This window comes from Culex pipiens, chromosome 2 (genome assembly GCF_016801865.2).
Source record: "Culex pipiens pallens isolate TS chromosome 2, TS_CPP_V2, whole genome shotgun sequence".
NCBI classification, from domain to species: Eukaryota; Metazoa; Arthropoda; class Insecta; order Diptera; family Culicidae; genus Culex; species Culex pipiens.
In genome coordinates, this window is record NC_068938.1 from 70605397 (window position 1) to 70630802 (window position 25406).

The 25406-nt window shown below is 36.1% G+C and overlaps 2 protein-coding genes across 11 annotated transcripts in view; one reads left to right on the top strand and one right to left on the bottom strand.

Annotated features, from left to right (window-relative positions):
- Nucleotides 1-1541: 1541 nt before the first annotated feature.
- Nucleotides 1542-3595, bottom strand: LOC120423125 (zinc transporter ZIP9-A). The gene is made up of 2 exons (XM_039586807.2): nt 3098-3595; nt 1542-3040 (listed from the first exon to the last, which is right to left on the bottom strand). Exons 1-2 carry the CDS (start codon nt 3191-3193, stop codon nt 2234-2236), a joined length of 903 nt encoding a protein of 300 aa, XP_039442741.1. The 5' UTR covers nt 3194-3595; the 3' UTR covers nt 1542-2233.
- Nucleotides 3596-11325: 7730 nt separating this feature from the next.
- Nucleotides 11326-25406, top strand: part of LOC120422628 (ankyrin-3) — a 143290-nt gene continuing 129209 nt past the window's right edge. For 4 of the 10 annotated variants that reach the window (XM_039586192.2, XM_039586197.2, XM_039586177.2 and 1 more), the window contains exon 1: nt 11327-12706. In XM_039586192.2, coding sequence (XP_039442126.1) covers nt 12533-12706 — 174 coding nt within the window. In that variant the 5' untranslated portion in view covers nt 11327-12532. Of the gene's footprint in view, nt 12707-25406 lie in introns of all 10 variants that reach the window. The other 6 variants (XM_039586185.2, XM_039586159.2, XM_039586165.2 and 3 more) reach the window with 4 other exon arrangements.

The following is a 25406-nucleotide window of genomic DNA, read 5'->3' on the forward strand; positions in this document are numbered from 1 at the left end:
ACCTATTTGCCCAAAATCCCTTAAATATTATTTATTTGGGGGCAAGACGGCCACCTCCTCCGGGGGTAAGACGGCCACCCGTAATTTGTAAATTTTATTTGATATAGGTTACATTTTTGACGGTTTTTTGACTATCAAGACATATTTGTAGATAAGGAAAAGCATTTTCAACAAAACAATCAATTTTCAATCAAAATGCTGTTAACTACCGTTTCGACAACATTCTTTACTGTGATACAGCAAAATCATATTTAATATTGTTTACATAATTTTGATTAACTTATTCTAATCAAAAAACACACACTAATTATTTTGCATCAAATTGTGTTTTTTTAGGTAAAAACTCACAGTTTTTCATAAAATGTGGTCGCAATAATATGAAATTCACTGAGCCAAAATATGAAATTTATTAAAACAGCATTTTTCTTCATATTTGAAACTTGATTTTTTCAACCAAAATAGTTATGATGTTCAGCAAAGTCGGTTCAACCAACCATGTAGGTATTTGGGTGGATTTAGCAAAGTTATTAAGTTAATTTAGAGCACTGACCGTCTTACCCCACATGGGTGGTTGTCTTACCCCGCGTATTTCATATATTTACGATTTCAATTATTTTTTAAAAATTGCTGAAAAGTATTGAAAATTAGTTTTTAGACCAACTAATTTATGTCATTCCTTCCTATAATGGACTACTAGTAGAACAATATGTACGTAAATTTGAGATCAAAATAATCTGTTGTGTAAATTTTATGAGACTTCGCCCTTAGGGTGGCCGTCTGACCCCCATCTCCCCTACGAAAAACTTTGCTTCACCTGTTTTATGTTTTTTTTTATTAATTTTTGTATTTTAATTTGCATTTATCTTATTCAGTTTATGTTTGTTTTTGGTAGTCTAAATAAATCTAAATTATTCGCTCTACAGCATTGCCTTGGCGTTCTCGATTGCGAGATTCCTACTCGTTGATTCCGATTGTTGCGGAAATTGCAAACCTATTTTTACACCTGTTTTTGCATATTCTACCACCTCCTATCATTACATTTTGCCTTTCTAATTTTTTCATGTTTTTACAGTCACTTTTTCCATTTTGTGCTTGTTTTTCACATTTTCTGCTATAGAAAGGCATAATCATTTAAATTGTAAAAAAATGCGTAAAGGCATAGTCTGGGACACTACACAAATTACTGCATACTTCTTTTTATTTAAAAATATAGGGAATGTTAGTTAAAACATAGCTAAAGTTGACCCCTAATAAAATGACACTTTTAAAAACATTGGCAAACTTTCAAACTTCAACCCTAAAATTTTCGAACATTTTAAGAGTTTCTTTTTAAATGCTTTCTAAAGATCAAAAATTGGTTGAACGAATGTTTAGATCGAAACCCGTCTAGAGGCGTGGTTGGGTTGTAGAGGGTTAAATAATGAAAATCATCAAATTGGAGAATTTCTCCTATTTGAGACATCAACGATGATAAAAATAATTTAAAAAAAAAACGAAGAAATGGTCATCAGTTCAGCAAAAACACAATAAATAAACAATGATTACTGCTTAATTCAATGTATTTCCTTTCTAGAAACGCGCTCTTTCCACGCTCAGTACATGTATACACTATTCTTTAATAATATAATTGCAGTTAGTAGCAACAACCGAAACAAACGCCGCTACATTTTTTTTGTTCAATAAAACTAGCCTTGTCCTTGCGCTGCTAACACAAGCTTGCTGGTTAAGCCCAACATCGTAAAACATTACATTCATACGCACATCTCTAGCCGCTCTTCGTCGTACAGACGAAGGTGGGAAAGCTTATTTCGTCGTCTAAGCTTTCTCGCGGGCACCCTCGTGCTGTTTGGCCAAGAATTACTTTTGTTTTATGGTAGGTGGATGAGCGTCGCGACGCGACGACGCTACAAGTTTCGCTGACTAAGGTTAAAGAAATTGAGTTTAGAATGTATTATTTAATACGACTAAAGTTAAAACGAGCGATAACAAACGAGTCTTTCGCATTGCTTGCACTTTTTTTGTGTGTAAAAAAATAAAAAAGAATATAATTACGGAACAACGGGGACACGACACTTTTAGGCCGAGTGCCAGGTCATTAAAAATTAACCTGTTCGTCCTCGAGCCTCGACGTGTCCTCAATTAGTCTCTCTTCACAGATGTGCTTTTGTTCTCTAGTCTAGCACGATTGAAAAACGATAATTTGGCAATGATTCCGGATGGGTCCGCACCGCGCTCAATGGTGGTGTCCGATGGTGAGGAAGAGGGGCGCGAGGGCGCCCAGGATGAGCAGACAGAGTTCGGAGTTTTTGAGACCGTTCGGGGCGACGGGGGGTTTGCCGCCGGCTTGCTCTAGGAGGCTGTAGTCGTGGCCGCGATGGCCGCCGTGAGCGCCTCCGGTGTTGTGCGTCAGCTCTGGGAGTACGTGCACCGTAGCCACGTACAGAAACGTTCCGGCGGAGAAGAGCATCGCGATGCCGGTGGCGTTGAGCGATTCCAGAGTTTCCTTCTGCTCGCTGCCGATGCCGAAGTAGGTTAGCAGGGTTAGAAGGGGCGCGGACAGGGAGAAGATCAGCAGGTGCTTCCGTATCCGCTGGCGCTCGATGCCCTCGTGCAGCAGGAAGCTGACCAGGCCGAAGGCGGCGGGGGCTTTGTGCAGCATGATGGCGAGAAATACGATGATTTCGACGTCCGAGTGGCTAGTGGTGGCTGCGGCACCAAGAGCGACTCCGTCGGCGGCCGCGTGCACCACCAGGCCGATCGTGGCCGTGAGGTTGCGCTCGTTGGAGCCCTCTTTTCGCCGGGATGAAACTTGGTCGACCAGCATCATGAACACGAAGCCGAGAACGAGCGAGAGTCCGATCGCAGACGAGTGCTCATCGTCGGAATGCTTGTGGCCAGGGGCATCCGAGGTCTCCTTGGCGGCAGCTGCTTCCAACTTGCTCTCATCGTACAGTGATCGAATACCCTCGGGAATGATGACGGTCAACGCGGTTCCCACCAGCAATCCAGCGCCGAAGATGGACACGTTTTTAAGCTTTTCCTGAAAGTTACCAGACCTGTTAAACCAAAACCCTGCCCAAAATCCAACTCTACAAACCTCCGAAAGCGTCACGACCAGCGGAATATTACCGGCCAGGTAGGACCCGACCAGCATTACAATCACCAGCAGCAGCAACATCCAGGTCTCGTCCATTTTGACTGCGAGTTTTATAGCCTAGTCTGCAAAATTTACCCTCAAACTTTCCACCTCAACCCCGGCCACATCTACAAATGCAAAGCCCTTCACAAAGTTCCCCGGAACACCGCAAACAGGTGACCACACTCTCGGTTGCGAAAACCGTCCGCGATCACAAGGCCCTTTCAGAACAGTGATGATGATAGAGTGCAGCAATCCCGCGACGTGTCCAAAAACAAATGTTTTTCTTCACCCCAAACCGCAGAGACAACACTAAAAACACACGACGACTCGACTCTCCGATTCTCTTGAAGAGTGTGTGTGCGCGCGAGTTCATTTGAAAGAGCCAATTTTCGGTGGACAGACGCAGTAGAAGCGATTTCGCGGATGAAAACAACAAACTTGGTGCTCGTAGGTAGGGTGTACCGTACGTCTTGTGGGGTTGTTGTTTACGAAGGTAAACACAACACAGTGAGAGAGCGAGAGTTGAGAGAGGAAAATACATGAATGAAATGAACTACCGTTACGAAACGAGGGTGACAGTTGGTTGGATGGGTAGCGGATCATTTTTGGGTGGAGGGGGTGTAGGGTAAACTGTTTGCTGAAAGGAAATCACACAGAAAATCAACCGTACTCAAACTCAACCCACTTTAACGAATCATCTAACATTTTATGCGTTAAACTTTAGGCAGTAGGCCTGGCCAATGCATTTTAATATTTACAATGGTTCACTACACTGCCCATAATTGAAAATTCGTCTATTATGCCCAAATCAAGTATTCCGAGAAAAACGCGTTTTTTTGTTTGTCACTAAATCATCGCCACGGCAAGTACAAAGGGGAGTGGGATATAAGCCGTTTGGTTTTTCGCATCGGCAGCCAAAACTAAACACTATTTTAGTGAAATTCAAATTTCAGAAGATGCGTTGGAAAATCCTCTATATATTAGCCGTTTTTTCAATGGTGGGCAGTAACAAATCTCGCTTACTTTTTCAAAAGGTTGCACAAGGTTTAAATAAGATTAGTAACTAAGAGTTAAGGTTAGACTTCATAGGAGATTTTAAAATTTTAAAGTCAATCTGATAAAGGAAAAACCCTCTCAGATTTTGTCATCATAATCAAATTCATTAACTAACGTTGATTATGAATCGCTTCAAAAACAGTACGACAGTACCCCCCGGTTTGTAACGCACCATTCCTGGTCGAAAAATTCATTACATTGATAAAACGTAACACGCTCTCGCCAAATGTTCACTCACTGACTTTTTCTCTATATTCATCTCGAATGATGCCAGATTTGTTGGTTTTATTGTTTTATCTTGATTTTTTAACATTTTGAAACCATCGAATAAAACTGTTCTTTCAACTTCAACTTTACCAAGAATAAGATAGAAAACGTAGGTTTTGCAATTTCGATTTTATGAAGCTTTAAATCGAAATTTCTGTCATTTTCGAAAGAGGAAACAATTGGAAGTAAGAAAGAGGAAACAATTGTAAGTTAACTTACTTTATGCATCTCCAAAAATAACAGTACTGAAAAGTAGCTTACATCATTCATTTGAGATTTCATTTATATCGAAATGTATACAAAAAATGTAATAAAAAATAACAAGCCATGGTTTCTACATTTCAATAAAAAAGCAGGGCTGTGGAATAGGGTATATTTTTAAGCGACCCCAGCTCCAGCTTTTAAAAATTTAGTGAGTCCAACTTCGGCTTTTGGGAATTTAAACAAACTTTGGAAAATATTTGAAACGGTCTTAATAATAATTTAAGGGTAATTTTCTGCCAACTCACACGAATTCAGACAAAGTTCAATTTGCGTGAATAATGTGAGTTTTTCGAAAAAAACTTTCAAATTATGAGTAAGATATTATTGTTTCTTCTAAAAACGAAAGAAATGTTCTAATACATTGTAATCTTATGTTTCTAAGTGATAACCTGGGTGATGAATAGAGAGAATACGTAACGTGATTTTCGAATGATCCCACTTTTTTTACATCTACGAAGTAGGAGGATGTTCAAGCTCAAGCATGACTTTTTTCTTACTCGTAAATGAGCTGTTTTATAATCAATAGTATGTGTTTTATTTTGTCTAGTTTTTGACATTTTTTGCTGGAAAATTGTCGCGTTTCGATCGGTTAGAAGAGATTTTTCTTTTCTACGGGTGACGAAGATCTGCGGCGAGAGTGTAATTCTGCGATGTCGCAAATAAATTCCCTGGCTGATTTTGGAATCCTGCAGCTCTTCCTGATCCAGCGAAAAAACATTGCTAATTCTAGCGAAGCTGATCCAACAAACAGAAAGGAGTTCACTAAACCAGGTTTTCAAACGGAATCAAACAATAGAGTCAGCTTCTGGATGGATACAACCGCATCGACTCCATAAACAACTTCCATTCATAATTACAACAAAATACGATCTCGCCTTCAACTTTCTTAAGGTCTCTTGACTTCAACCCCAGGTTCTCAAAAGCCACAAATTTTTCATTCTTGCAAAAAGAAATAAACAATTTTTAATGATCGATCACAATACTCTCTACTTTTGGTGAACAGTAAATTGGTTCCACTTTGACAGTTTAAAATTAAGGCCGTTTTGCGAACCACTATTCAGCACCCAGGTGATAACCATTCAATTGTTAGAAAATAAAAAATATTTTTCATGCATTGTTCCTTTTCCTGTTTCCCAATGGGTTGTTCGTTTTTCCCCACCTAGCTGTAAAACACGCTGAAAAACAATAATTTTAATTTATTTTTTTGAGAAAAACCAGATTATCTTAAAATTCGTTTTAATAAAGTCATAGTCAAGCCGGGAATAAGATGATTTAAAAAAAATCCTTCTGATTTTTTACTTTTTTATTGGTTTTAAAAGCATTTCCTTAGCATGTTACACTTGCCCCACTTTCTCCTATTAATATTGCACAAAGTTGTAAAGCAGAAAATTACAATACTTTTGATGTTAAAACTTAAATTCCATAATCAGTACCCATTAAAGGCTGCAAATTATTGAAACACGTGTTTTTTGGCATGATAAAAAATTGAAGGGTTCTTACCGCCCCTTCCTCACGAGATATTATCGAAAAATGGACATCGGATTCGAGATCGTGGACCAAAATTACCCCTTAGGACAAAGTTTCACGCAAATCGAAGAGAGATCGAGGCAACTGCTGTGTGAGTTGGCAGAGAATGAGTTTTGTCATATACAAATGAGAACAAAGTTACTCTGTCGGGCGGTAAATTTTATTTTAAAAAGCAAAGAGCAAGCATTCAATTTATAGTTAATATTTTTATTTAAAAAACATAAACTTATTATAAATTTCGTGTCCACGCTTATGTTTTCTACCTCAAACAGACTCGAATGGAACAAAATAGCAAATAAACACATATTAAAATTTTTTGTACTTCCTTTTAAGTAGGTTTCAAGAAAATGATGATAATTTTTATGTCGGTTATGTTATACAAACAAAAAAATATTTTGTTTGTTACTAATTATATCCTTCTCTGTTCAAAATGTGTGTGTGTGTGTGTGTGTGTGTGTGTGTGTGTGTTTACAAAAAAATCCTTGTTCTGCAACCTTTATTCCACAAAAAAGGTTACTTCTTCTGTGTTGTGCTTTCAAATTTATCATTTTATTTTGTTTCATGCTTAGAAGTTAATTTTTCTTTTTTCCAAAAAAACATTTTTTGTTTAATGACAACAAAATGATTCTTATGAGCATACGAAATTTATGGGCTAGTTTTGGATTTATTTTTTTTTTTATTTTTGGGTCATATACAGTACCGTAACCTGGGGTGAATCGGGACTACAGTCTGAATAGGGACAGCTGTTTCTAGAGCACTTAAAGGTTTTAAATTTGGAAATGGATGTACACATTTTGTTGGCCTGATTCTGTTCTAACCGAAACCAACCAAAAAAATCACAATATTGTACTCCATCATGGTTTAAACTACTGTCCCAATTCGCCCCATGTGTCCCGATTGACCCCAGTTTACGGTATGTAAAAAAAGTATTTACACCCCTTGGACACTATGTACATTTTGTGATGAAACATAAAATAATTTAAAGTTTTACAGAAACCTAGTACTACGTTTTGTTCAGAAACTAATGCCGAACATTTTGCTACAAAAAGTTCATGAAAAGATGTTTTCTATAAAAAGCTATATGTATGTATGTATGTATGTATGTATGATCCCCATACCCGCAGGCAACTTGGTCCTGGAACACATGTGAGCGCTAGGTGAACAATTCGATCATCTTTTACTCCGTAATCTGTACACCCACGTGCATAAGTTTTTTTGCACGAATTTTAATGCTACAAATACCGGCGCATAGATCAAAATGGTTTCCCTTTTCCCTCCCCAAGCACCGAAAATTTGTAGCGGGTGTAGGGACACTTTGCATAGACGCCCTTGCTCCCATCACGTCACTGAGGGTATGGAGCGACGAGAAATTAATAAGCATGCCCCCCTAGTCGAACCTTCATTAGAGAAGCAGGCAATCCACAACTCACAGCGAACGACCAAGGGAACACCCTACCGCGTATATAGTAAGATTGGCGTGGTTGGTCTTAATGAGTTGTAAATATGTTAGAATATATGAAGAGTTGCCTGTATTAAAATGGAAAGCTCTCACCAAGTGAAATAGTCTTCATGTTTTGCTGAACATCGAATCTTGCTAAAACTTAGTGCACCGAAAAAACATCTGCAAACTTGTTTTCTTGAGTTGCTAAAATGGATAGAAAACAGCATCAAAAACAACAAAAAATAAAATAAAATGAAGCAGGAAGGCATAGTTTTGCACATAATAGAGAATGAACATTTTGAGGAAATCAACATTTGGTACAAAAAAAAAATATAAAAATATGACAGCATACTTAATTCCTAAGTAGAATAGACTGAAATACTCAAGTATCATCATCAAAATTAATAAAATAATAAGATACAAAAAGGATATAATAATTTAAGCAAAATGAAGATTTTTTTAGTCGTTCATTAGTACAAAGATGGATAGGAAAAGAAATTATTTACAAAAAGGAATCGCAGAAGTTTTCAAAGTTTTATAATCAGAAACTTTGAACAGATTTTTTATTAAAACCGTAAAAATCATCAAACATAAAACACATTTACAATACCTCAATTAATTCTTAAATATTTGATGAATTCATCAAGCAGCATACAGTTTCTGAATTAATTACTCGGTGCATTTTTAATATTTATTTTAATTTAAAAAAAAACCAAATCGAAGTAATCATGTTTTTTTCTACTGTCACTAATATTCTTAAATCTATATTGATTGTGTAAATGTCATTTTTCAATTTAGAAAATCTATGAAATTAAAAAAAGGCATATTTTTCTTTGAAAGGGTGTAGCAGCACTGAATTAAGTGTGGGCTTAAAATGCTCTGTCATTTTAGAGAGAACTTAAGCTATTTCTTGCACAAATTAGATTTAGGAACGTAAAAAATCACTGAAAAGTGAAATAATTATTTCAATGAATAACAAGGTAGCCATGAGTTTCGGGAAAAAGTACGTTGCCATGACATTGACAGCAGCAACTTCAATTTTTTTTTCTGTTATGTAATTAATACATGAACACTAAATAAGGACCCAAAATGGAAAGAGCTCACCGGGATAGGACAACACGACCCAAAACAGCCGCTCTACCGCTCCAGAATTTCCACCAACAGCTTCTAAAGGCTCTGCTTCTTAGTAGAGGTCATTTTCTTCTGTTTTCCTTGCGTTGAGGCAAAGCTTCATCAAATAACTCTAATTCACAAAATCACAATTTCCACTTTTATGGAACCTAGATGTGTTCCAGCACAAAAACCCTGAGCCCCAGAAACACTCCGAGCCGAAAACCGAAGATGTGCCCAAAGCTGCCACCGTAATTCCAACGCCAAAGACGACGCTCATCAGTCGGAAACTACACTTTTCTCCACCACCAATTTGATATTCCGTAGCTCTTCAATCCAGCATTCAAAACCCGACTCTCAGCTTCCCGGATTATTCACATTTTTAACTAAAATTTCACTAAAAATACTAAAAATATTAAAATGAGAAAGGAAAAATCCGCGGAGCAAAATTTCAAAACGTCACGACGCGCGCGCGGCTTGCTTCGATCTCAACTCATGTTTTCTATAAAAAGCTATATAACAAATACTATTACAAAAATCAAAAAGGTGCAAAAAAAGTTTGTACACCTTTCGAAAAATTAACATAAATAAAGTTTTTTGTTGACAAATCACCATAAATCCAGTCTCCCAACTCCAAATAGGCATCCTTGACTGATTAAAAAAATAATTTGGATTGAATATAAAGTTTACTAATTACTTAGTATAAAAGTCTGAATAACTCTGGAAATTCTATATAAAACTTATCTAAACTTAATTTTGCAAACTTTCAATTTAACTAAATGTCAATATATTACCATAGAATTGCTAAATAAACATTCTGGAGTGGGTATAACACTATTTTGAGAGTCTTTGTATCGCTAGAATAGATTTTTCGTTGGAATTTCGTACCAACCCGGAATTACGTCGTCGGAAAATCCGCCGGCATCCGAACCGGTCCACAATTCACAAGTCAACCTATGTGGCATCGGAAAGGGCATAACATTTCCGATCTTTTGATACCCATACATCTAGGTTTTCTATAAAACCCACGTTTTTAAATACCTGTGCAAAAAGTAAGTTTGATCCACGAGAACAAAAATTGCGAAAGTCCATACATTTTTGGCAGGTTGCCCAAACGAAACCATAACAACGTTTTTGCCTAGGTATTTAAAAACGTGGGTATTATTGAGAACCTAGATGTATGGGTATCAAAAGATCGTAAATTTTATGCCCTTTCCGATGCCACATAGGTTAACTTGTGAAATGTGGACCGGTTCGGATGCCGGCGGATTTTCCGACGACGTAATTCCGGGTTGGTTTGAAATTCCAACGAAAAATCTATTCTAGCGATACAAAGACCCTCAAAACGGTGTTATACCCACTCCAGAATGTTCATTTAGCAATTCTATGGTAATATATTGACATTTAGTTAAATTGAAAGTTTGCAAAATCAAGTTTAGATAAGTTTTTTATAGAATTTCCAGAGTTATATAAACTTTTATACTATGTAAATAACTTTATTAATGTTAATTTTTCTAAAGGTGTACAAACTTTTTTTGCACCTTTTTTGATTTTTGTACTAGTATTTGTTGTATAACTTTTTATAGAAAACATAATTTCATTATCTTTTTATAGCAAAATGTTCGGCATGAGTTTCTGAATAAAACGTAGTACTAGGTTTCTGTCAAACTTTAAATTGTTTATATGTTTCATCACAAAATGTGCATAGTGCCCAAGGGGTGTAAATACTTTTTTTACATACTGTATGACCCATCAGGCCTAAAAAAGGTTAAAGCTTATTCACTTCTTAACTTATTTCACTGCTATTGTGTTTCTGTCCACTTTATAATATCAATTAAAAAATATTACAAATAACTATTTGCCGAGTCCGGTGGTTTAGTGGTAAATGTGCCTGCCTCTCACCCCAGATGGCCTGGGTTCTATCTCAGTCCGCTCCTTGGCTTTTATCGAAACGAGATTTGTCTGACAACGCACGCCTTCGGTCCTAGGAGTCGTTCCCTGTAAAAATATGAACCTGCTTCGGTAGAGTCGCTGGGTGGCACTCACAATCCAAAGGTTCTCTGTTCGAATTGCGGGGTAGATGGGTGCTTAGGTGTCTTAGGTGTAAAAGAGTTTTGGAAAACCTTTTTGAAAAACCTAGTTTCGAGTAGGAATCTCGCAATAAATAACACCAAGCCCATGCTGTATGTACACTGAAATAATAAAAAAAAAGTACGAAATTCCTTTATTCTAGGAATTTTGCCTCTTTTCCTTATTTTTTTGGTTTTTTGGATTACTAAATAAGGAAAAGTGGCAAAATTCCTAGAATTTAGGAATTTTGTATTTTTTTATTCAAGTGTAGAAAGTTGAGCGAACAATTTTATTTGAAAATAACTTTTAAATTTTAAATTCTTAACCGAGCAACGCACAATACCCCACACACAACAAAAAATAAAATCGACGAACAACGCCGCCGAACAATCCAGCCCATCTGGCATCCCTGGCCCACCTCGTTCGACTCGATGCGCCACAAACTTCGACGTCGTCAGTCTTCGGAAAGAGTTTGCCAGCGTCGGTCGCTTCTGTAGCGGTAGTGCGTACTCGCGCGTCGATTCCAGTTTGAAGCCCACAAAGCCTGCTGCTGTGTTCCACCTTGATCCCAGCAACTAAAGCAACAACAGCAGAGTCGGAGTAGAAAGTGTATGTGTGTCTGGTGTGAGTGTGTGTGCGGGGGTGGTCAGTAGCAAACCCTGGAAGAGAGACCCCGGGGGAAGACCCCCTTTTTGTGAGCAGTTTTCATTGAATAATAGTGTTATTTTGCAGTTATTTTCGGCGGTGCGTAACACGCAATAACGAGGAAGAACGCGAAAGCTTGAGGCGTACGGAGCATCGTTGAGTCCGGCCGGGTTTGGGTCGAGAAGAGCTGCAGCAGACGTCAACTACGGAGATCCAGAGTAGACGGACGGACCAGGGAGCAGAAATTGTGCAAGAAAAAAAGATTAAACCTAGGAGATCATACGCGTCGCGCCTCAACCTAGCGCGAGTGTAATTTGAAAAATTCTTTCCTAATACTAAATTGCCAGCCTCTAGCGGCGGCACCGGGGAAAGAAGAGAATAGTTATTAAAAGTATTTTATGTAGAAAGAGAAGAGTAGAAGTAGAAAAAAATTGTGTGTTGAGTGAAAATTTAGCTCTGGCAGAAAAGCAAGCGGCGAAGGAAAAGGAAAAATTTAGTGCTAAGAAGAGGTCCGAGCAGGCCAAGAAGCGGGGCGGCTACGGAAGCGGAACGGAAGTGGCCACAACAAGCACATCAGAGCAGGCCAGTGTGGGAGTGAGTGTGTGTGTATGTGTGGGGAGTAAACAACGGCATCTAAACAGCAACCCAGAGCGCAAGAAGAAGAGGGTGAAGCACTCGGCAAGCAAGAAATCCAAAAGTTCGATTTTCGGTTCTCCAAAAACGGGTACTTCCTGTCTGAGTGTTTCGTTTTTTGCAGGGGGGCAAGAATTTTGAAAGCTTGCTCCGGCTGTTCAGAGTGTGTTCGGGTTGGGTGTGAGCAAGAGAGTGAATCACATAAGAATGATTGTTTGAGAAAAATCAATATTCGCCAGCGCCAGCAAGAGCTAGAAGGTCAAGCTGTGGAGTGTGAAAGTGACACACCTTAAACCAAGGATCACCAGAACCAATTACGTCAACTAGTTCCAAGTTGGTGAAGGCTAGCTAAAGCCCAGACACAAGAGAAGAGATCGAAGATGGCCCTGGAAGAAACCCAGAACGGGTCGGTGGTGACGGCGGCGGCCGCTGACAAGGAAAAGCAACCACAGACGGCCACCATTCAGCCGTCCTCGTCGAGCGAGAAGCTGAACGCAGCAGGCCTGGTCGCCAACGGCGGGACGGACAAGTCCGGGCGCAACAATAACAAACAGGTGAGAAACGTCAGCCTAGTTACTGTTAACTCAAAATTTCAATGAACAAAGCAGTTAATTGTTCTAGCAAAACATTTCTGAAAAATTTGCATAAAATCTTGCATAACAATTGATCACACTTCTGGAGTGTCGAGAATGTGTTTGTTCTGATTCTGACACAACCAGCGTTCACACTGCACATGTGTGTGAGAACTTGCCGGACTGGTTTTGCGCTGGTTCTTGGCAAACCCCATTCTGACCTGACGATCTGAGAGACCGGGTCGTCGCCGGTTTGTTTTGTGTGCCCGGTCTCGAATGTTGTTGGTTGCTCAAGTCAAGGTTAAGCTTGTTTGGAGTATGTGGAACTGAGCTTAGCTGAGAATTGTGCTGATTTTGGGCTTTGGCGGGTTTTGGCGTGGAAGAGGGTGGAACGATTTATCATTCATGCATTTATTCATTCTCTGAATTAGTGGAGAATTGTGTTGAAATCTCGGCTAAACTTTGTTTATAGCTTTTTTTGGTATGCATTTAACTTAGAGGAGTAGGTTTTTCAAATGAAACCCTTCTTGGGATTAAATTGAATTTGATTACCTACAACTAAACCAGCAAACTATTTTCCCATTATCTTCGAACTAATGTATACTTTCCTATTAGAATCGAATTAGAATACAAAATCATGTAGGATAATGTGTTACCTTTCGAAACAAAATGTTTATAGAATTTGTTTTTGTCTAATTTAATTCGATATTTTTGCACAAGTTATAGAGCAGCTCCATGCCAAATAGGGAATCATTTGCACTCGAACCTCTCCGAAATTAATGGAACTTTGTAGAAATGTTATCCTAGGCTTATAGGAAAAACTTGTAGAAAATTTAACACGGTTTCAGAAAAAATACACGGAAAAAATTTCAACATCAAATTAAAAGGCCACCATTATTTTTTCGTTCATTTTTTGCGAAAATGGTCCAAGATGATGCAAAAAGCCTTAAAAAAAATGTCTCTCCTATAAAAATGATTTATTCAAACAGTTTTTTTTAAAGTAGTCTAAACGTCAATATTTTCGAAAACCGATCGCAGGATCAATTCTCCAGACAATTTTACTTAAAAGTCTCCATATTGACTGTTGGCTTAAGTCCAATCCTTGTGAAGATGCAGCGGTTTTAAAAATGTTTATTTTGAAAAAAAAGGGTTTTTGATATTTTTTTCCCCGATTTCCCGACTTGAGTGGCCACCCTGTAAATGGTCGTAGTCTTAGTCATAAAATATCACACAAACGACGAAATGTTTGTGTGATATTTTATGACTAAGACTACGACCATTTACAGGGTGGCCACTCAAGTCGGGAAATCGGGAAAAAGTCGGGAACTCGCCAAAATCCGCAAAAAATTGGGAAAAAGTCTGGAATTTTAGATTTTGTGTCAATAAGTCGGGAAAACTCCGAAATCCCAAGCATACTTGTGTGATAATTATTATCTCTTGAATAGTTTTTTTTTAATATTTTGTACAATCTTTAAATTAAATTTATCTGGTTCCTATCTCTATTTCAAATGAATGAAAGTCTATTTCAGACATAAAATTTCCTAATAATTTTTGACATTTGACACATTTGATGCATTTGACACAGATTTTTATAACATTTTTTCCATAAATAAATTTTTGTTATGGACTCACAATCCAAGGTGGCCGGTTCGATTTTTTAAGTGTCAATATGGAATTCGGCGCCTTTGCCCCGTGCTATACACTTGACTCTAGACAAAGCTTGATTTTCAGTTATCAGAAAACTTTTATATTGAAAAAATCAATCTTTGTGCGTTTTGAATGAAAAAAAAAAACAAAAAAAACTGTTTTACGTTTTAAAAACATGAAAAAATATGGAATTGCAAAGAAATTAATCCAAGAATTTTTGATTTTAGTTATTGCAAACATGTTAAAATCATTTATAAATAACAAGCCTTACCCGAAAAACTTCGTCTTTTCCTTTTTTCGTTTGTTGACGTTTTTAACTTTTTCCTTGTTCAGCCTCCTATGATCGAAAATTGATTTTACGTAACATTCTCCATACAATTTGTCGATGTTCCGGAATCGGTTCCAGAGTGGCCAAAGTGGAAATTTCTTGGCGTAAGAACCTTCCTTGGGCTTATACGAACCCAACGCAACAAAGAGCGCCTTGATCCGACGCTCCGTATTGAACTGATTCGCGTTCGAACAAAACCGTCGAAATTTTTTATATATATAGATTTGTTAGATTAAAATCCTATCTAACCGAATTATTTTTCATTGAATAAATTTAAAACAATTTAATACTGACAACTAGATAAATCAACATTGATTCAAATATTCAATATCTAAATTTACAAAATTAAAAAGAGAATTGGATAAAAACATGTTTTAAACGAATTCCTAGATATTTTTTTTCTAAATTCTTTGAAAGAATGATCACAGCTATCATGTTTTAAGCGTTCTTTGATCTATATTTAAATAAAATGAAGAATTAAAGTTTTAACTCAGGTATCTTTAACTTTTTTTCATTTCAAAGTTGAAACGAAGTATCAAAAACTATACGTTTGTTAATTTTAAAAACATTGAACATTGAAGAATTAAATTGTAAGTATTGTAAAACTTTCGGTTATTTCTCAAAGACTTATTGTTTATGTCTCTACTCTGAATCAAAATAATGAGTACTGAGTTTCTGTTTTTATGAAAATTGCCAATCTTTTTTTTAATTCATTTAGAATTTTGCGACTATTTATAAAGAGATTTTTGTTTGAACTCATTCTATAGATAGAAATGCCTATTATTTAAGTTTCTGAAAAAGTCTAGAAAAAGTCGAGAATTTGAAAATGGGATTTAAGTGGTCACCCTGCATTTAGTACTTTTCGAGAAAATTGAATTTAGTACCTAACCGATAGAAATTTACATTTTGGTACATTTCAATCTCCAAATCTTTAAAACAACAAATTTGCAAATCATCATCTTCAAATCTTATTAAATAGATCAAATAAATCAAACTCTATGAATTTAATAGTTTTCATTAAAAATAAAAAAATAAAAAACAATAAAAAATGAAATGAAGTGGAACCTAAAACTAGCTTTTTGCATTTCCGTTTTGAAAATACCCAGTTTTCCTGTCATTCTAAGGTTTTTTTTTATCGTCACGAAAAATAACAGTGCTAAAAAATTCATTATAGCACTCATTTGGGTGCTAGGCTTTAAAATTTTTCATTTTGAGCATGGTGTTGGGTAAGTTAAAAAATCTTTTTAATTTTAGTGAATTTTCGATGTTGAAAACCGCAAAAAGTTTCGTCAATTTCGCAGTTTTTTTTTTCATCAAATCTTACATTTTTTGAAAACGAATGATTGCATACATATGCAGTACAGTACTGGTGTATACTGCCCTTTCTAATGTTTTTTTTTTCATCAAAATGTTAAAATTCTGGCTTGTTACTTAAGTTATCATATTTTCAATTTTTTTGCCCCCCCTCGACCTCGGCCAGAGTTTTTGAAAAATATTTGCATCGGCCCAAACAATTTTTAACCAACTTTTTGATGGTTGTCACATATTCATGTAAAAAAATGCTGTGAGATTTTTCACGGAATTGTACAAACATTTGTTTGATATTCCGTAGTTTTTCTTAAAATTTTCTTCAGTTGAATTTTTCTATTAAATTGTATCCGCCATAAAATATAAGAAATGAAGGTAAAAGCCACTTTGCTTTGACAATTGGACAAAATGGTAATATTTAAAGTTTTCAACATATTTTTTAGAAATCCTTAACATGATCATAATAATTATCAACTCACAAAAATATATTTTCAAATGTTTTTTTGTTGATTGCACTTAGAAATTGTTAAATATATTGCTTTCTTTTGGTTTCCAAATAATTGTTATCTAGAATTTATTTATTGATTAAGAATTTTATTTTATTTTTAATGTTTTTATAATTGTGTAGCAAAAAGTTTTTCCGTTTGGTCTTATTTCTGCGAATGAACATTAATTAAAAACTGCAGAAAAGTTTATTTAATTTCAGCTAAATACAATCTGTCAATGTTGACATCATCGGCCAGTGCATCTCTCCGTGCACCAAAAACGTGGCGATCGCACTAATCCTTTGTGCAAATCTGAATTCTGTTCATCACCTTTTTTGATTCGCTTCGGACACCAATCGCTCCGATGCAAATGACATCAGCAAACATTTATTCATCCGCAAACGTCGTCACCGATCGATATCGGATGATGATGATGTTGGATGAAAAAAAGTTGCACAGATCTCGTGCCTAAGTGACATTTCTGCTTTTATGAAAAATTTAAAGTCGAATGCTTCAAACTGGTGGCAGTTGATGGAATTGCTTCATGTCCCCGCAAAAGAGTAACACCTTCTGAATAAGGTAACCTTTGCGCAGCAATAAAAAGAACTAAATAAAATAAAATGAAAAACTGCAGCAAAAAAACTGATTTATTGATTGATTTACCTTCGCCGATAAAAAAAAAAGTATCCAGCAAACTCCTCCGAATTGGCACTATGGTGCGGTGAAAGAAAATCCAATAAAAAAAAACATATATAAAAAGGAGGGAAATAAAACAACCCTCGATTGCATAACACACCTAGTCCCGCGCGAATCTGATTGACTGACGGCGACGACTCTGTTTCTGGTCAAAACCAGACAACACTTTCACCGCCGAAGACGCCGGCCAAGGTGAGATCACAATCGCCGTTACTTTTATTGGACGCCAAAAGAAGAAGAAGACGGACGCCAAACTAACGTGGCGCAAAATTGGCAACGTTTTTTTTTACGCAAATTGATTGGCTTCCACCGGCAGCCGGTTCGAGATAGATAACGACGACGTCGTGGTTTGCCAGCTGGTTATCTTTGGAGAGGCTTAAGGAACTCGTGTCTTTAGCTGATATACCTATTTGAAAAAAAAGGTTGTCAATTTTTAAATATTTTTTTCTATTTGGTTTGGCGATGAAACGTTTGGAAAGGTATGTCCACGCATCCTTCCTCCCCTGTAGATTCAGTGAAATGTGATCCGTTCTCAGAATCCTCTCTGCGGTAAACACAACGCAGTAGGGCTGGCCGTTTTAATTTGTGTAATACATTTTCGGGTGTTCTCGAACGTGCTGCAATTTTCCGTATTGACAAAAAAGAGCTTGGGGCGTAAGCTAAGCCTAAGAGTCTTTCCAGCATGCTTTCATCGGACTGGCTGCGTCTGTATTAGATTTGATTAGATTAGATTAGAAGTGATTCGTAATTGATTCAATACTGCAAGTAATGATTTATCAAGTCGTCGAACCCCTTCAAAAAGAAATCAAATATTGTTTCACCTCTCCACTTGAAGATGATGTCGGGGGCTTCTGGCCAGCAATCGCGTGACCTTCCGTGAAGCTTCAATTCATTCAATGTACAAATTCAAAGTACACTTGATATCTTATCATGATTGCTCATTGTGGAGAGATATCTCTCGCGATTTTTTTTGTTTGCCTCAGCGTTTCGTTGTGTACACACAGAACTTTGATTGTGTTTGGATTCCCGAGAAACAAGTGTATCAAAATTTCAGCTTAACAAGTTTGGTGTTATCGGAACGTGCAGAAAAGCGATATTTGATTGTTTTATGATGGTTTATTTTTATCTTGGGGCAGCTTGTGTCATTTCTATTTCGGGGAAAAAATGATTTGTTACACCCAAACGAAAGATCTTTGACAATCAATGTCATTTACCATTCATTGCAGGATTTTCAACTTGTGATAGCAAGGGAAGTACCTTTATCAAAAGAGTTACAACAAAAAGAGTGTTAACCTCTAATGCCTACATTTTATTCGATTTTTTTTTATTTTCTCCGTGTTCAGGAGGTCATTTTGAGAACAATTCTCCACCAAAACTGGAAAAGGGATTTTATTTATGTTTGATTTGGTTCAAACTTTGTGGGGCCATTTTGTGTCATTGGTTCACCCATACAAGTTTCATACAATTTTGGCAGCTGTTCATGTCAAAATGATACTTAAAAAAATAAAATTTGTAACTTTTGAAGGAATTTTCTGATCGATTTGGTGTTTAGCAAAGTTTTAGGTATTGATGAGAACTATTGAGAAAAAATAGGTACATTAAAAAAATTGCCGATTTTCAAATTAAGTTTTATTTCACAAAAGTTCAGTTCTTGACTTTTTTTTGATAAGGTCCTATAAACAAATGTAAACATTGAGTGTATCCCGCTTACTCAGATCGACTTTGACATAAGGTGTGAAAGGGATACACTCAATGTTTACATTTGTTTATAGGACCTTATCAAAAAAAAGTCAAGAGTTTTCCAAAATCCATATTTTTATAACTTTAGATTTTTTTAAATGTTCTAGGGGACAAAAACCTAAACTTTTGAGCAATAGAGAGATATGAAAAAAAAAAATACTAATTTAAGTCAACAAGAAAATTGGCATTAGTTTTAAATGTAAAATAAAATTTGGAATCGAAAAATACTTCACACATGTTTTGATAAAGTGCACCGTTTTCAAGATATAAGTTTAATTTAAACTGAAGTATTAAACTATTTTGGATTTTTTAACATAGTGTCAGTCAATTTTTTAAAGCATTTTTTTTTCGAAATTTTCTGAAAATTTCCTATAAAATTGCCTAAGAGACATTGAAGATTGGACCTGAATACAGCGAATAAAAGAAAAAGAATCAGAAAAATTGAAGATGTTTGAGTCTCTTCCAAACATTCGTACATTTTCTAAAGCCAATGTTGAAAATTGAAACATTTGTGATATTTTATGATCTCTTCGAAAAAAATATTTAAGAAATTTTGAATCAAGCAGTGTTGCAAATGAGTGATAAAAAAAACTATCATTTGATTATCTCTGCACCAAAAACTTCAGAGAGTATAGCGACAGTCACTATAGCTTGTGAGATCTCTTCCTTGATCTCTTCTTGTGTGTCGTGATTCCCAGCGATGGCATTCTCTTTATCACTCCTCCCCTTTTCCTCGACTATGCGCTCTCACTTTTTTTTATGCGCTCTCACCGCTGAGTCTCTTCATCTCTCCGAAAACGTCCCGTTGAACTGCGCTTGCAAAATTGGTTTTGTGACGGCTTTTGTGGTTAACCGCTGTTGCGGTGGGATGAGCGTGGAAGTCGGGAATGAGAGAGAAAAGGAGAATGTCAAACGCGAGTGTGTTACACACAAAAACGTGTTCGGCAATGTTCGGCACTGAGAGTATCAATCCGGAGAGAAAAGCAGTTGTATTTGGGGCATGAGTATTCAGGATTGATAATTGTAGTTGCTGAGAGCTGATAGTTTGATATTTTAACAACAATGGAATCAAGAATAATATTATAAAAGGGCCATGCATGCAATATTTCGCCCAGCTGAAATGTTAGTTATGATTTCAAAATTTTCAAAATATGGTTTCAGCCAAATAAAAAATCAAAAATAAAAATGGTCGTAATCGACCATTGAGCAACTTTTGATATTTGAACCTTTTGCCTTTTTAGTTTTTTCAAGTTTTCAACCGAAACTTTTTTTTTCCTTTTTTCACATTTTCTACTATAGAATGATACCATTATAATTTCAATTGTTCTAAAATTCGTAAAGGCATGATTTAGGATAATACAAAAATTACTGAATTCTTATTTTTGTGGAGGTTTAATTCGAATTTTTATTTTTGATCGTCTATGGTCGTCTAGTCAAAAGATTAGAAGAAATCCATAGGTCAAATGTTGAGAATATTTTCAAAACATCCTATTAGTCGCGGGTATCCTATGCAGATTGGACAATTTGAAAATTTAATCTAGTAAATAAGATCAATTTCAAACGAATTCAAATCGAAATCAAATCAAAATTCCCCCTCCAGGAATAGCAGAACAGGAAAAAATACTTGTCAGAACTTGTGATATCATCAAGACAAGACACCCAAAACAAAACAACAACAAAAAACTAGCAATCCATCACTCTTCGACCACTGCTTTACTGCCCATGTTCGCATAAATGTCCCATATGCAAAAACAGCAAGCTGAGTAAAACGCTAAACAAGTTTGTCCCACACATAAAGCTACGTGTTAAGTTTTCACGAAAAAACTGGATTTCCTCCTGATTTCTAGAACAAAGTAGTGGATGTTATAGGCTCTTTTGGAAGAGCACACGATTTTGAACCAAACTGCATCAATAACTCAAAAGTGATGAAAATGCATATGGGACATTTATGCGATCATGGGCAGTTTAGTGATGGTTTTGGCAAATTTATTCGATTCGCGGTTGTTTACGCCCCTCGAACCGCCCTCCCCTCAAACCCGCTCGTCGTCGAATCTTTGACACGCGAAATTCCTGTGTGCTAACCTTCCGGTGGCATGCAACTCCGTTTCCCTCCGGGACGGGACATGCAAGAGAGTCTCTGACATCGCACGCAACTCCGGCTTCGAGCGTGTTTTTTTTTGTTTTTCATTCGCGAAAAATGAATAACAAATCCAGCGGGTCGGTTCCATCCGCGTGCCGGATTAGGTCACTTTCTGTGGGGCTTCATTTGGAGAGTTGAGTGTGTTTTTTTTGGATCGGTTGCTGCATGAATAAAATATATGTTGAATATCGGTTGAGAGCGGTAGAAACTGGAGTGAATTCGAAAATAGTACTGAATAAATAAGAAAGCGCAAAAAAAACTACTTTGCAAAAACTTCCTTTACTGAGAATTGAAACAGAGTTCTTAGATTCATATTCCTTCTTCTTTTCCTCTTTACCACGTAAGCCTGATGATATCAGAGTGGTATAAAAGCACAGTAGAATTGCCCAAAATTTAAGTTCATTATTCCCCAATCAACTTGTGCAATTTTTGCCTGCTCAAATAATCCTTTCACACCGCGCTTTCAAATGCCCAGGTTATGCAATTCTCCGTCGTTAACCTTCAAGATTGCGCCCAAGAACACTTTCAAATGGAAATGTTCCCGGTTTCGCCGGTCGTGCCCGACGACATTGGGTCAATAGAGCAAACATAATCAAAATTTTATGATCCAAAATTCACGCTGCCTTCTCTCGTTTTGTTGAGAGCGAGATCACCCCGGCGACAATTGCGCTTTATTACCATTTCTGCAATCATCACTGAAGGGGTTGAAAAAGACAGCGGAAATTTCTTCCAATAAAATGGCGGTGCAAAAATTTGCCATTCGGGCAAATTGAGGTTTGTTCTCTCTGATATAGAGGGGCAGGTTTTTGGAGGTCGAATTATGGTGATAATATTTGCAGAATGTTGAAATCACGAAAAACATTAAAAAGCGTCAAGTTAATAGATTTTTAAATATTTCGAAATGTCACTACTTGCGATCCCCAAATGACAAAGAGATAACATTTTTTAACAAAGGTTTCTTACATTGATCAGTAGTTATCAACTTTTCATCGATTGAAAAATGTGAGCTAAACGATCAACTAACATAAAAAAAATTATAAGTCCATACCTGAAAAGTTCATAGAAACTTCGATTTTATTAGATGAATAAAGACAGCAATTGACAGTTTTCAAAAAAATGAATCAAATCTGTCATAGACGATTTGCTACATAAAATGTTATCTTTTTAATCAGATTTTGCAATATTGCCCGTGAGTAAATATGTCAGCGATCTATAGTTCTCACCAATACTTGCAACAGTTTAAAGAGAAGAATATGTTTGTGCTCTGCCCTTCTCATGTCTTCAAGCGCTCCATGGCGCAGTGGTAGCGTGTAGGATCGACAATCAAAAATTTGATGGTTCAATCCCCATTTTGTTAAGATTTTTATGAAGAGTGAACATTTTGAGATATATTTTAAAAATAGTTCAAAAATTGTTTAGTTTATGTTACAAACCAGCTATTTTTGTAAGTTTATTTTTATGCTTTATTTCAATTTGTGAATATAAAATTAAAAATTATGCCATGCGGGAATGCAATAAAAAAAGATAAAAACCACTGCTATGTTCAAATATTACTTCCATGGATTTTTGGAATTTAAGATCCTCCTCTTCATCCTCCTCCTCTGTAATTGTAATGCCACTTTTTTAGTCTAACTTGAGGTAATATAACATCATAAACCTTCCAATTTTAAACGTACAAAATTGACCAAAAAAAAAATGGCTATGTATCTGAAAAAAATAAATTGTGCCAAAAAATGTGTGGTTTTACATCAAAAACTGGTGAAATATTCATTTTTACATTTTTTTTACGTTTAATTACTTTAAATAGAGTTAATATTCAACCAATCAAATTTACAAATTTCCAAACATTTTTTTTACTGCGTGCCTTCTGTCATTTTTTTAGGGAATAAAGCTTTAAATTTTTGCGGACTTCCCAATTTGAGTGAATGGGTATAAGAACGAACCAAAGTATATTTTTTTTTAAATATCACAGTAAAAAATTATGTAAATTTGGAAGGTGTAATTTTGGAAGGTTCGATATTACCTCTTTTATGATATAATTTTACCTCAATTTACACTGAAAAGTGGTAATATTACACATTTTCAGAGGTAAAATTAATTTTTTTTTCTGAAATTAAAGATTTACCCCTTTCCAGATGTAATATTACCATGATTTTTTCACAGTTTACAAAATAAAATTCAAAATTTGTATTCAAAATAAAACTATAGCTTTTCTTTGTTAACATGTGTTATAATTTCCCATACACAGACAAAAAATTACGGTGATATTATATCTGGGAATGGTGACAGATTTTGTGTCAAAAAAAGTGTAATTCATCAGTTGCTGGTGAATTTCCATCAGTTTCACATTTTTAAACATTTTGCCGGTGAAATTACTCAAAAAAGAGGTAATATTCATCCAACCAAATTTACAACCTTTCAGAATTTAAGTTTTTTTTTCTGTGTAGTCACACTCTGGTCGCACATGAAATTTCAATATTTTGAAGTTCTTACGCTCTTTGCATTAAAATTAAAATTAAATTGTTTGGAAGATATGCGTGGATACGGAAAAGGGGGTCTCAAAATGTCAAATACGTTATATATGAAAGAACCCCTTGTAGAATAACCTTTGAAAATGTTCATTTTCCGGCTTTTTGTATCTTTTCAACATAACATTTAGACATTTTTCCTGTGAAATTACTTTTGGGAAGCAAATCAGAGTACACTTTGGGCAAGGTAGAACTCTGACAGGTTGAACTTTGAGGGTATGGAGACCACGGGGGGAACCTACACGCGTCACACTCGGCGGAGCGGATATAAAGAGTCATTAGGGGCCAGGGCGCATCGCTGGCTGGCTGGTTGTTTAGTGTGTTGATGTTGTTTGCTGGATTGTTTGGAGGAGAAGGTACTCCACAGAATGGAAGAGTATATTAGGGGGAAAAACTCACAATAATGGGGCGCACCGGTGCTGTGTTCTGGGTGTTATGTTGTGTTGCTGCAACCTGCATGAGTAAGGAGGGAGGGGGGACGCGAGACGATGACAACAAAACATGTCTAGGAATGGAGAATTTTAAAATGGGGAGAAAACATCGTGGAGCGACAAGTTGCGAAGGGAAACACTTTAAGCTAATGATGATTTCCCAAGAAAACTGAGTAATTTAGTTTCTAAGAAATGACAAAAGAAGTACAACTCAATGTTAAATTAGAAAAGAATATCTCAAAAGGACTTTCTTTGAAAAATCACACAAAAATAAAATTATTTAAGCGACTTCAGTAATGCTTTTGATAAAATACAAAGTATAAAGCACAATTTTTAATACCACTCTCTGCAATCTCTTATTAAAAGTGACACATAAAATTGCATAAATAATTCATCAGCGTCGGTTTGAGCACGGTTGTTCCCGCGCTTATTTACGGGGTTTCCTCTCGCTCCACTCCAACCAGCAGTAGAATCGATTTCCTCCAGCGTTAACTATTAGTCAAGGTGGGAAAGTGATGGTGCCGATGGTGGGGGGTTTTATATCTCCGTTCAAGGTTAGCATCTCGGACCGCGTCATCGTGCGCCATCAATGGCATACAGAAGAGAGAGAAAAAAATGTCAAAAAAGTGATGTCAGCAGCTCTTTTCCAACATTCTACCAACTAACGTCATGCTGCAAAACGGGTTTTATGATTCGATTCGACGTCGGTGTGCCAGCTTGTAGCATTTGCTAAATACAACTATAAATTTGTCTCCATTAACTTTGCAGTCAAATTACAGAAAGTGAATGTTTATTTCATTATGTATTCATCAGATGGTCGAAAAATGTAATAGATAAAAAACTTTAAAAAAATAAATGTATCTTTCACATATTTAGATTTAAAATACAATTATTTAATTTTACAAAAAGTTCAATAAATTTTATAAAAAAAAATAAAAATTGAAATAACAAGCCAAAGTCTCATCATTTGAATGCGAAAAGTGTTTGCAATCATTAGTTTTCTAAAAATGTAAGATTTGACGAAAACGAAAATTATAGCGAAAACAACTTTGCGATACTAAACATCGAAAATTTCCAAAGATTTTCAAATCCAACCAAACATGCTAAAAATGGTTCTAAACGCAGGAAAATGCATTTTAAATTGATTTCAGCTAATCACTTAAATTTCCATAGAAATTTTTAAGTTTTTTGAAAAAAATATTTTTTTGCCCCCTGATTTTTTGGCCTAATTTTGAAGGGAGGGGTGACACAAACTTTAAATAAAACTTGTACCAGCCTTAAAGCATTATAGAAATTTTGTTTTTGCCAATCATTTTCAAGAATTCTGAGAAATCATGAGGATGAGGATTTTTGAGGCTGCGGTTTTTTCCGATCTTTTT

Bases quoted from the DNA above. Each gene is read 5' to 3' on its own strand.
- LOC120423125 (XM_039586807.2), bottom strand. From the start codon at position 3,193: ATGGACGAGACCTGGATGTTGCTGCTGCTGGTGATTGTAATGCTGGTC. The intron at 3,041-3,097 runs GTTTGTAGAGTT...GGTAACTTTCAG, and splicing joins TGGTCGTGACGCTTTCGGAG to GAAAAGCTTAAAAACGTGTC.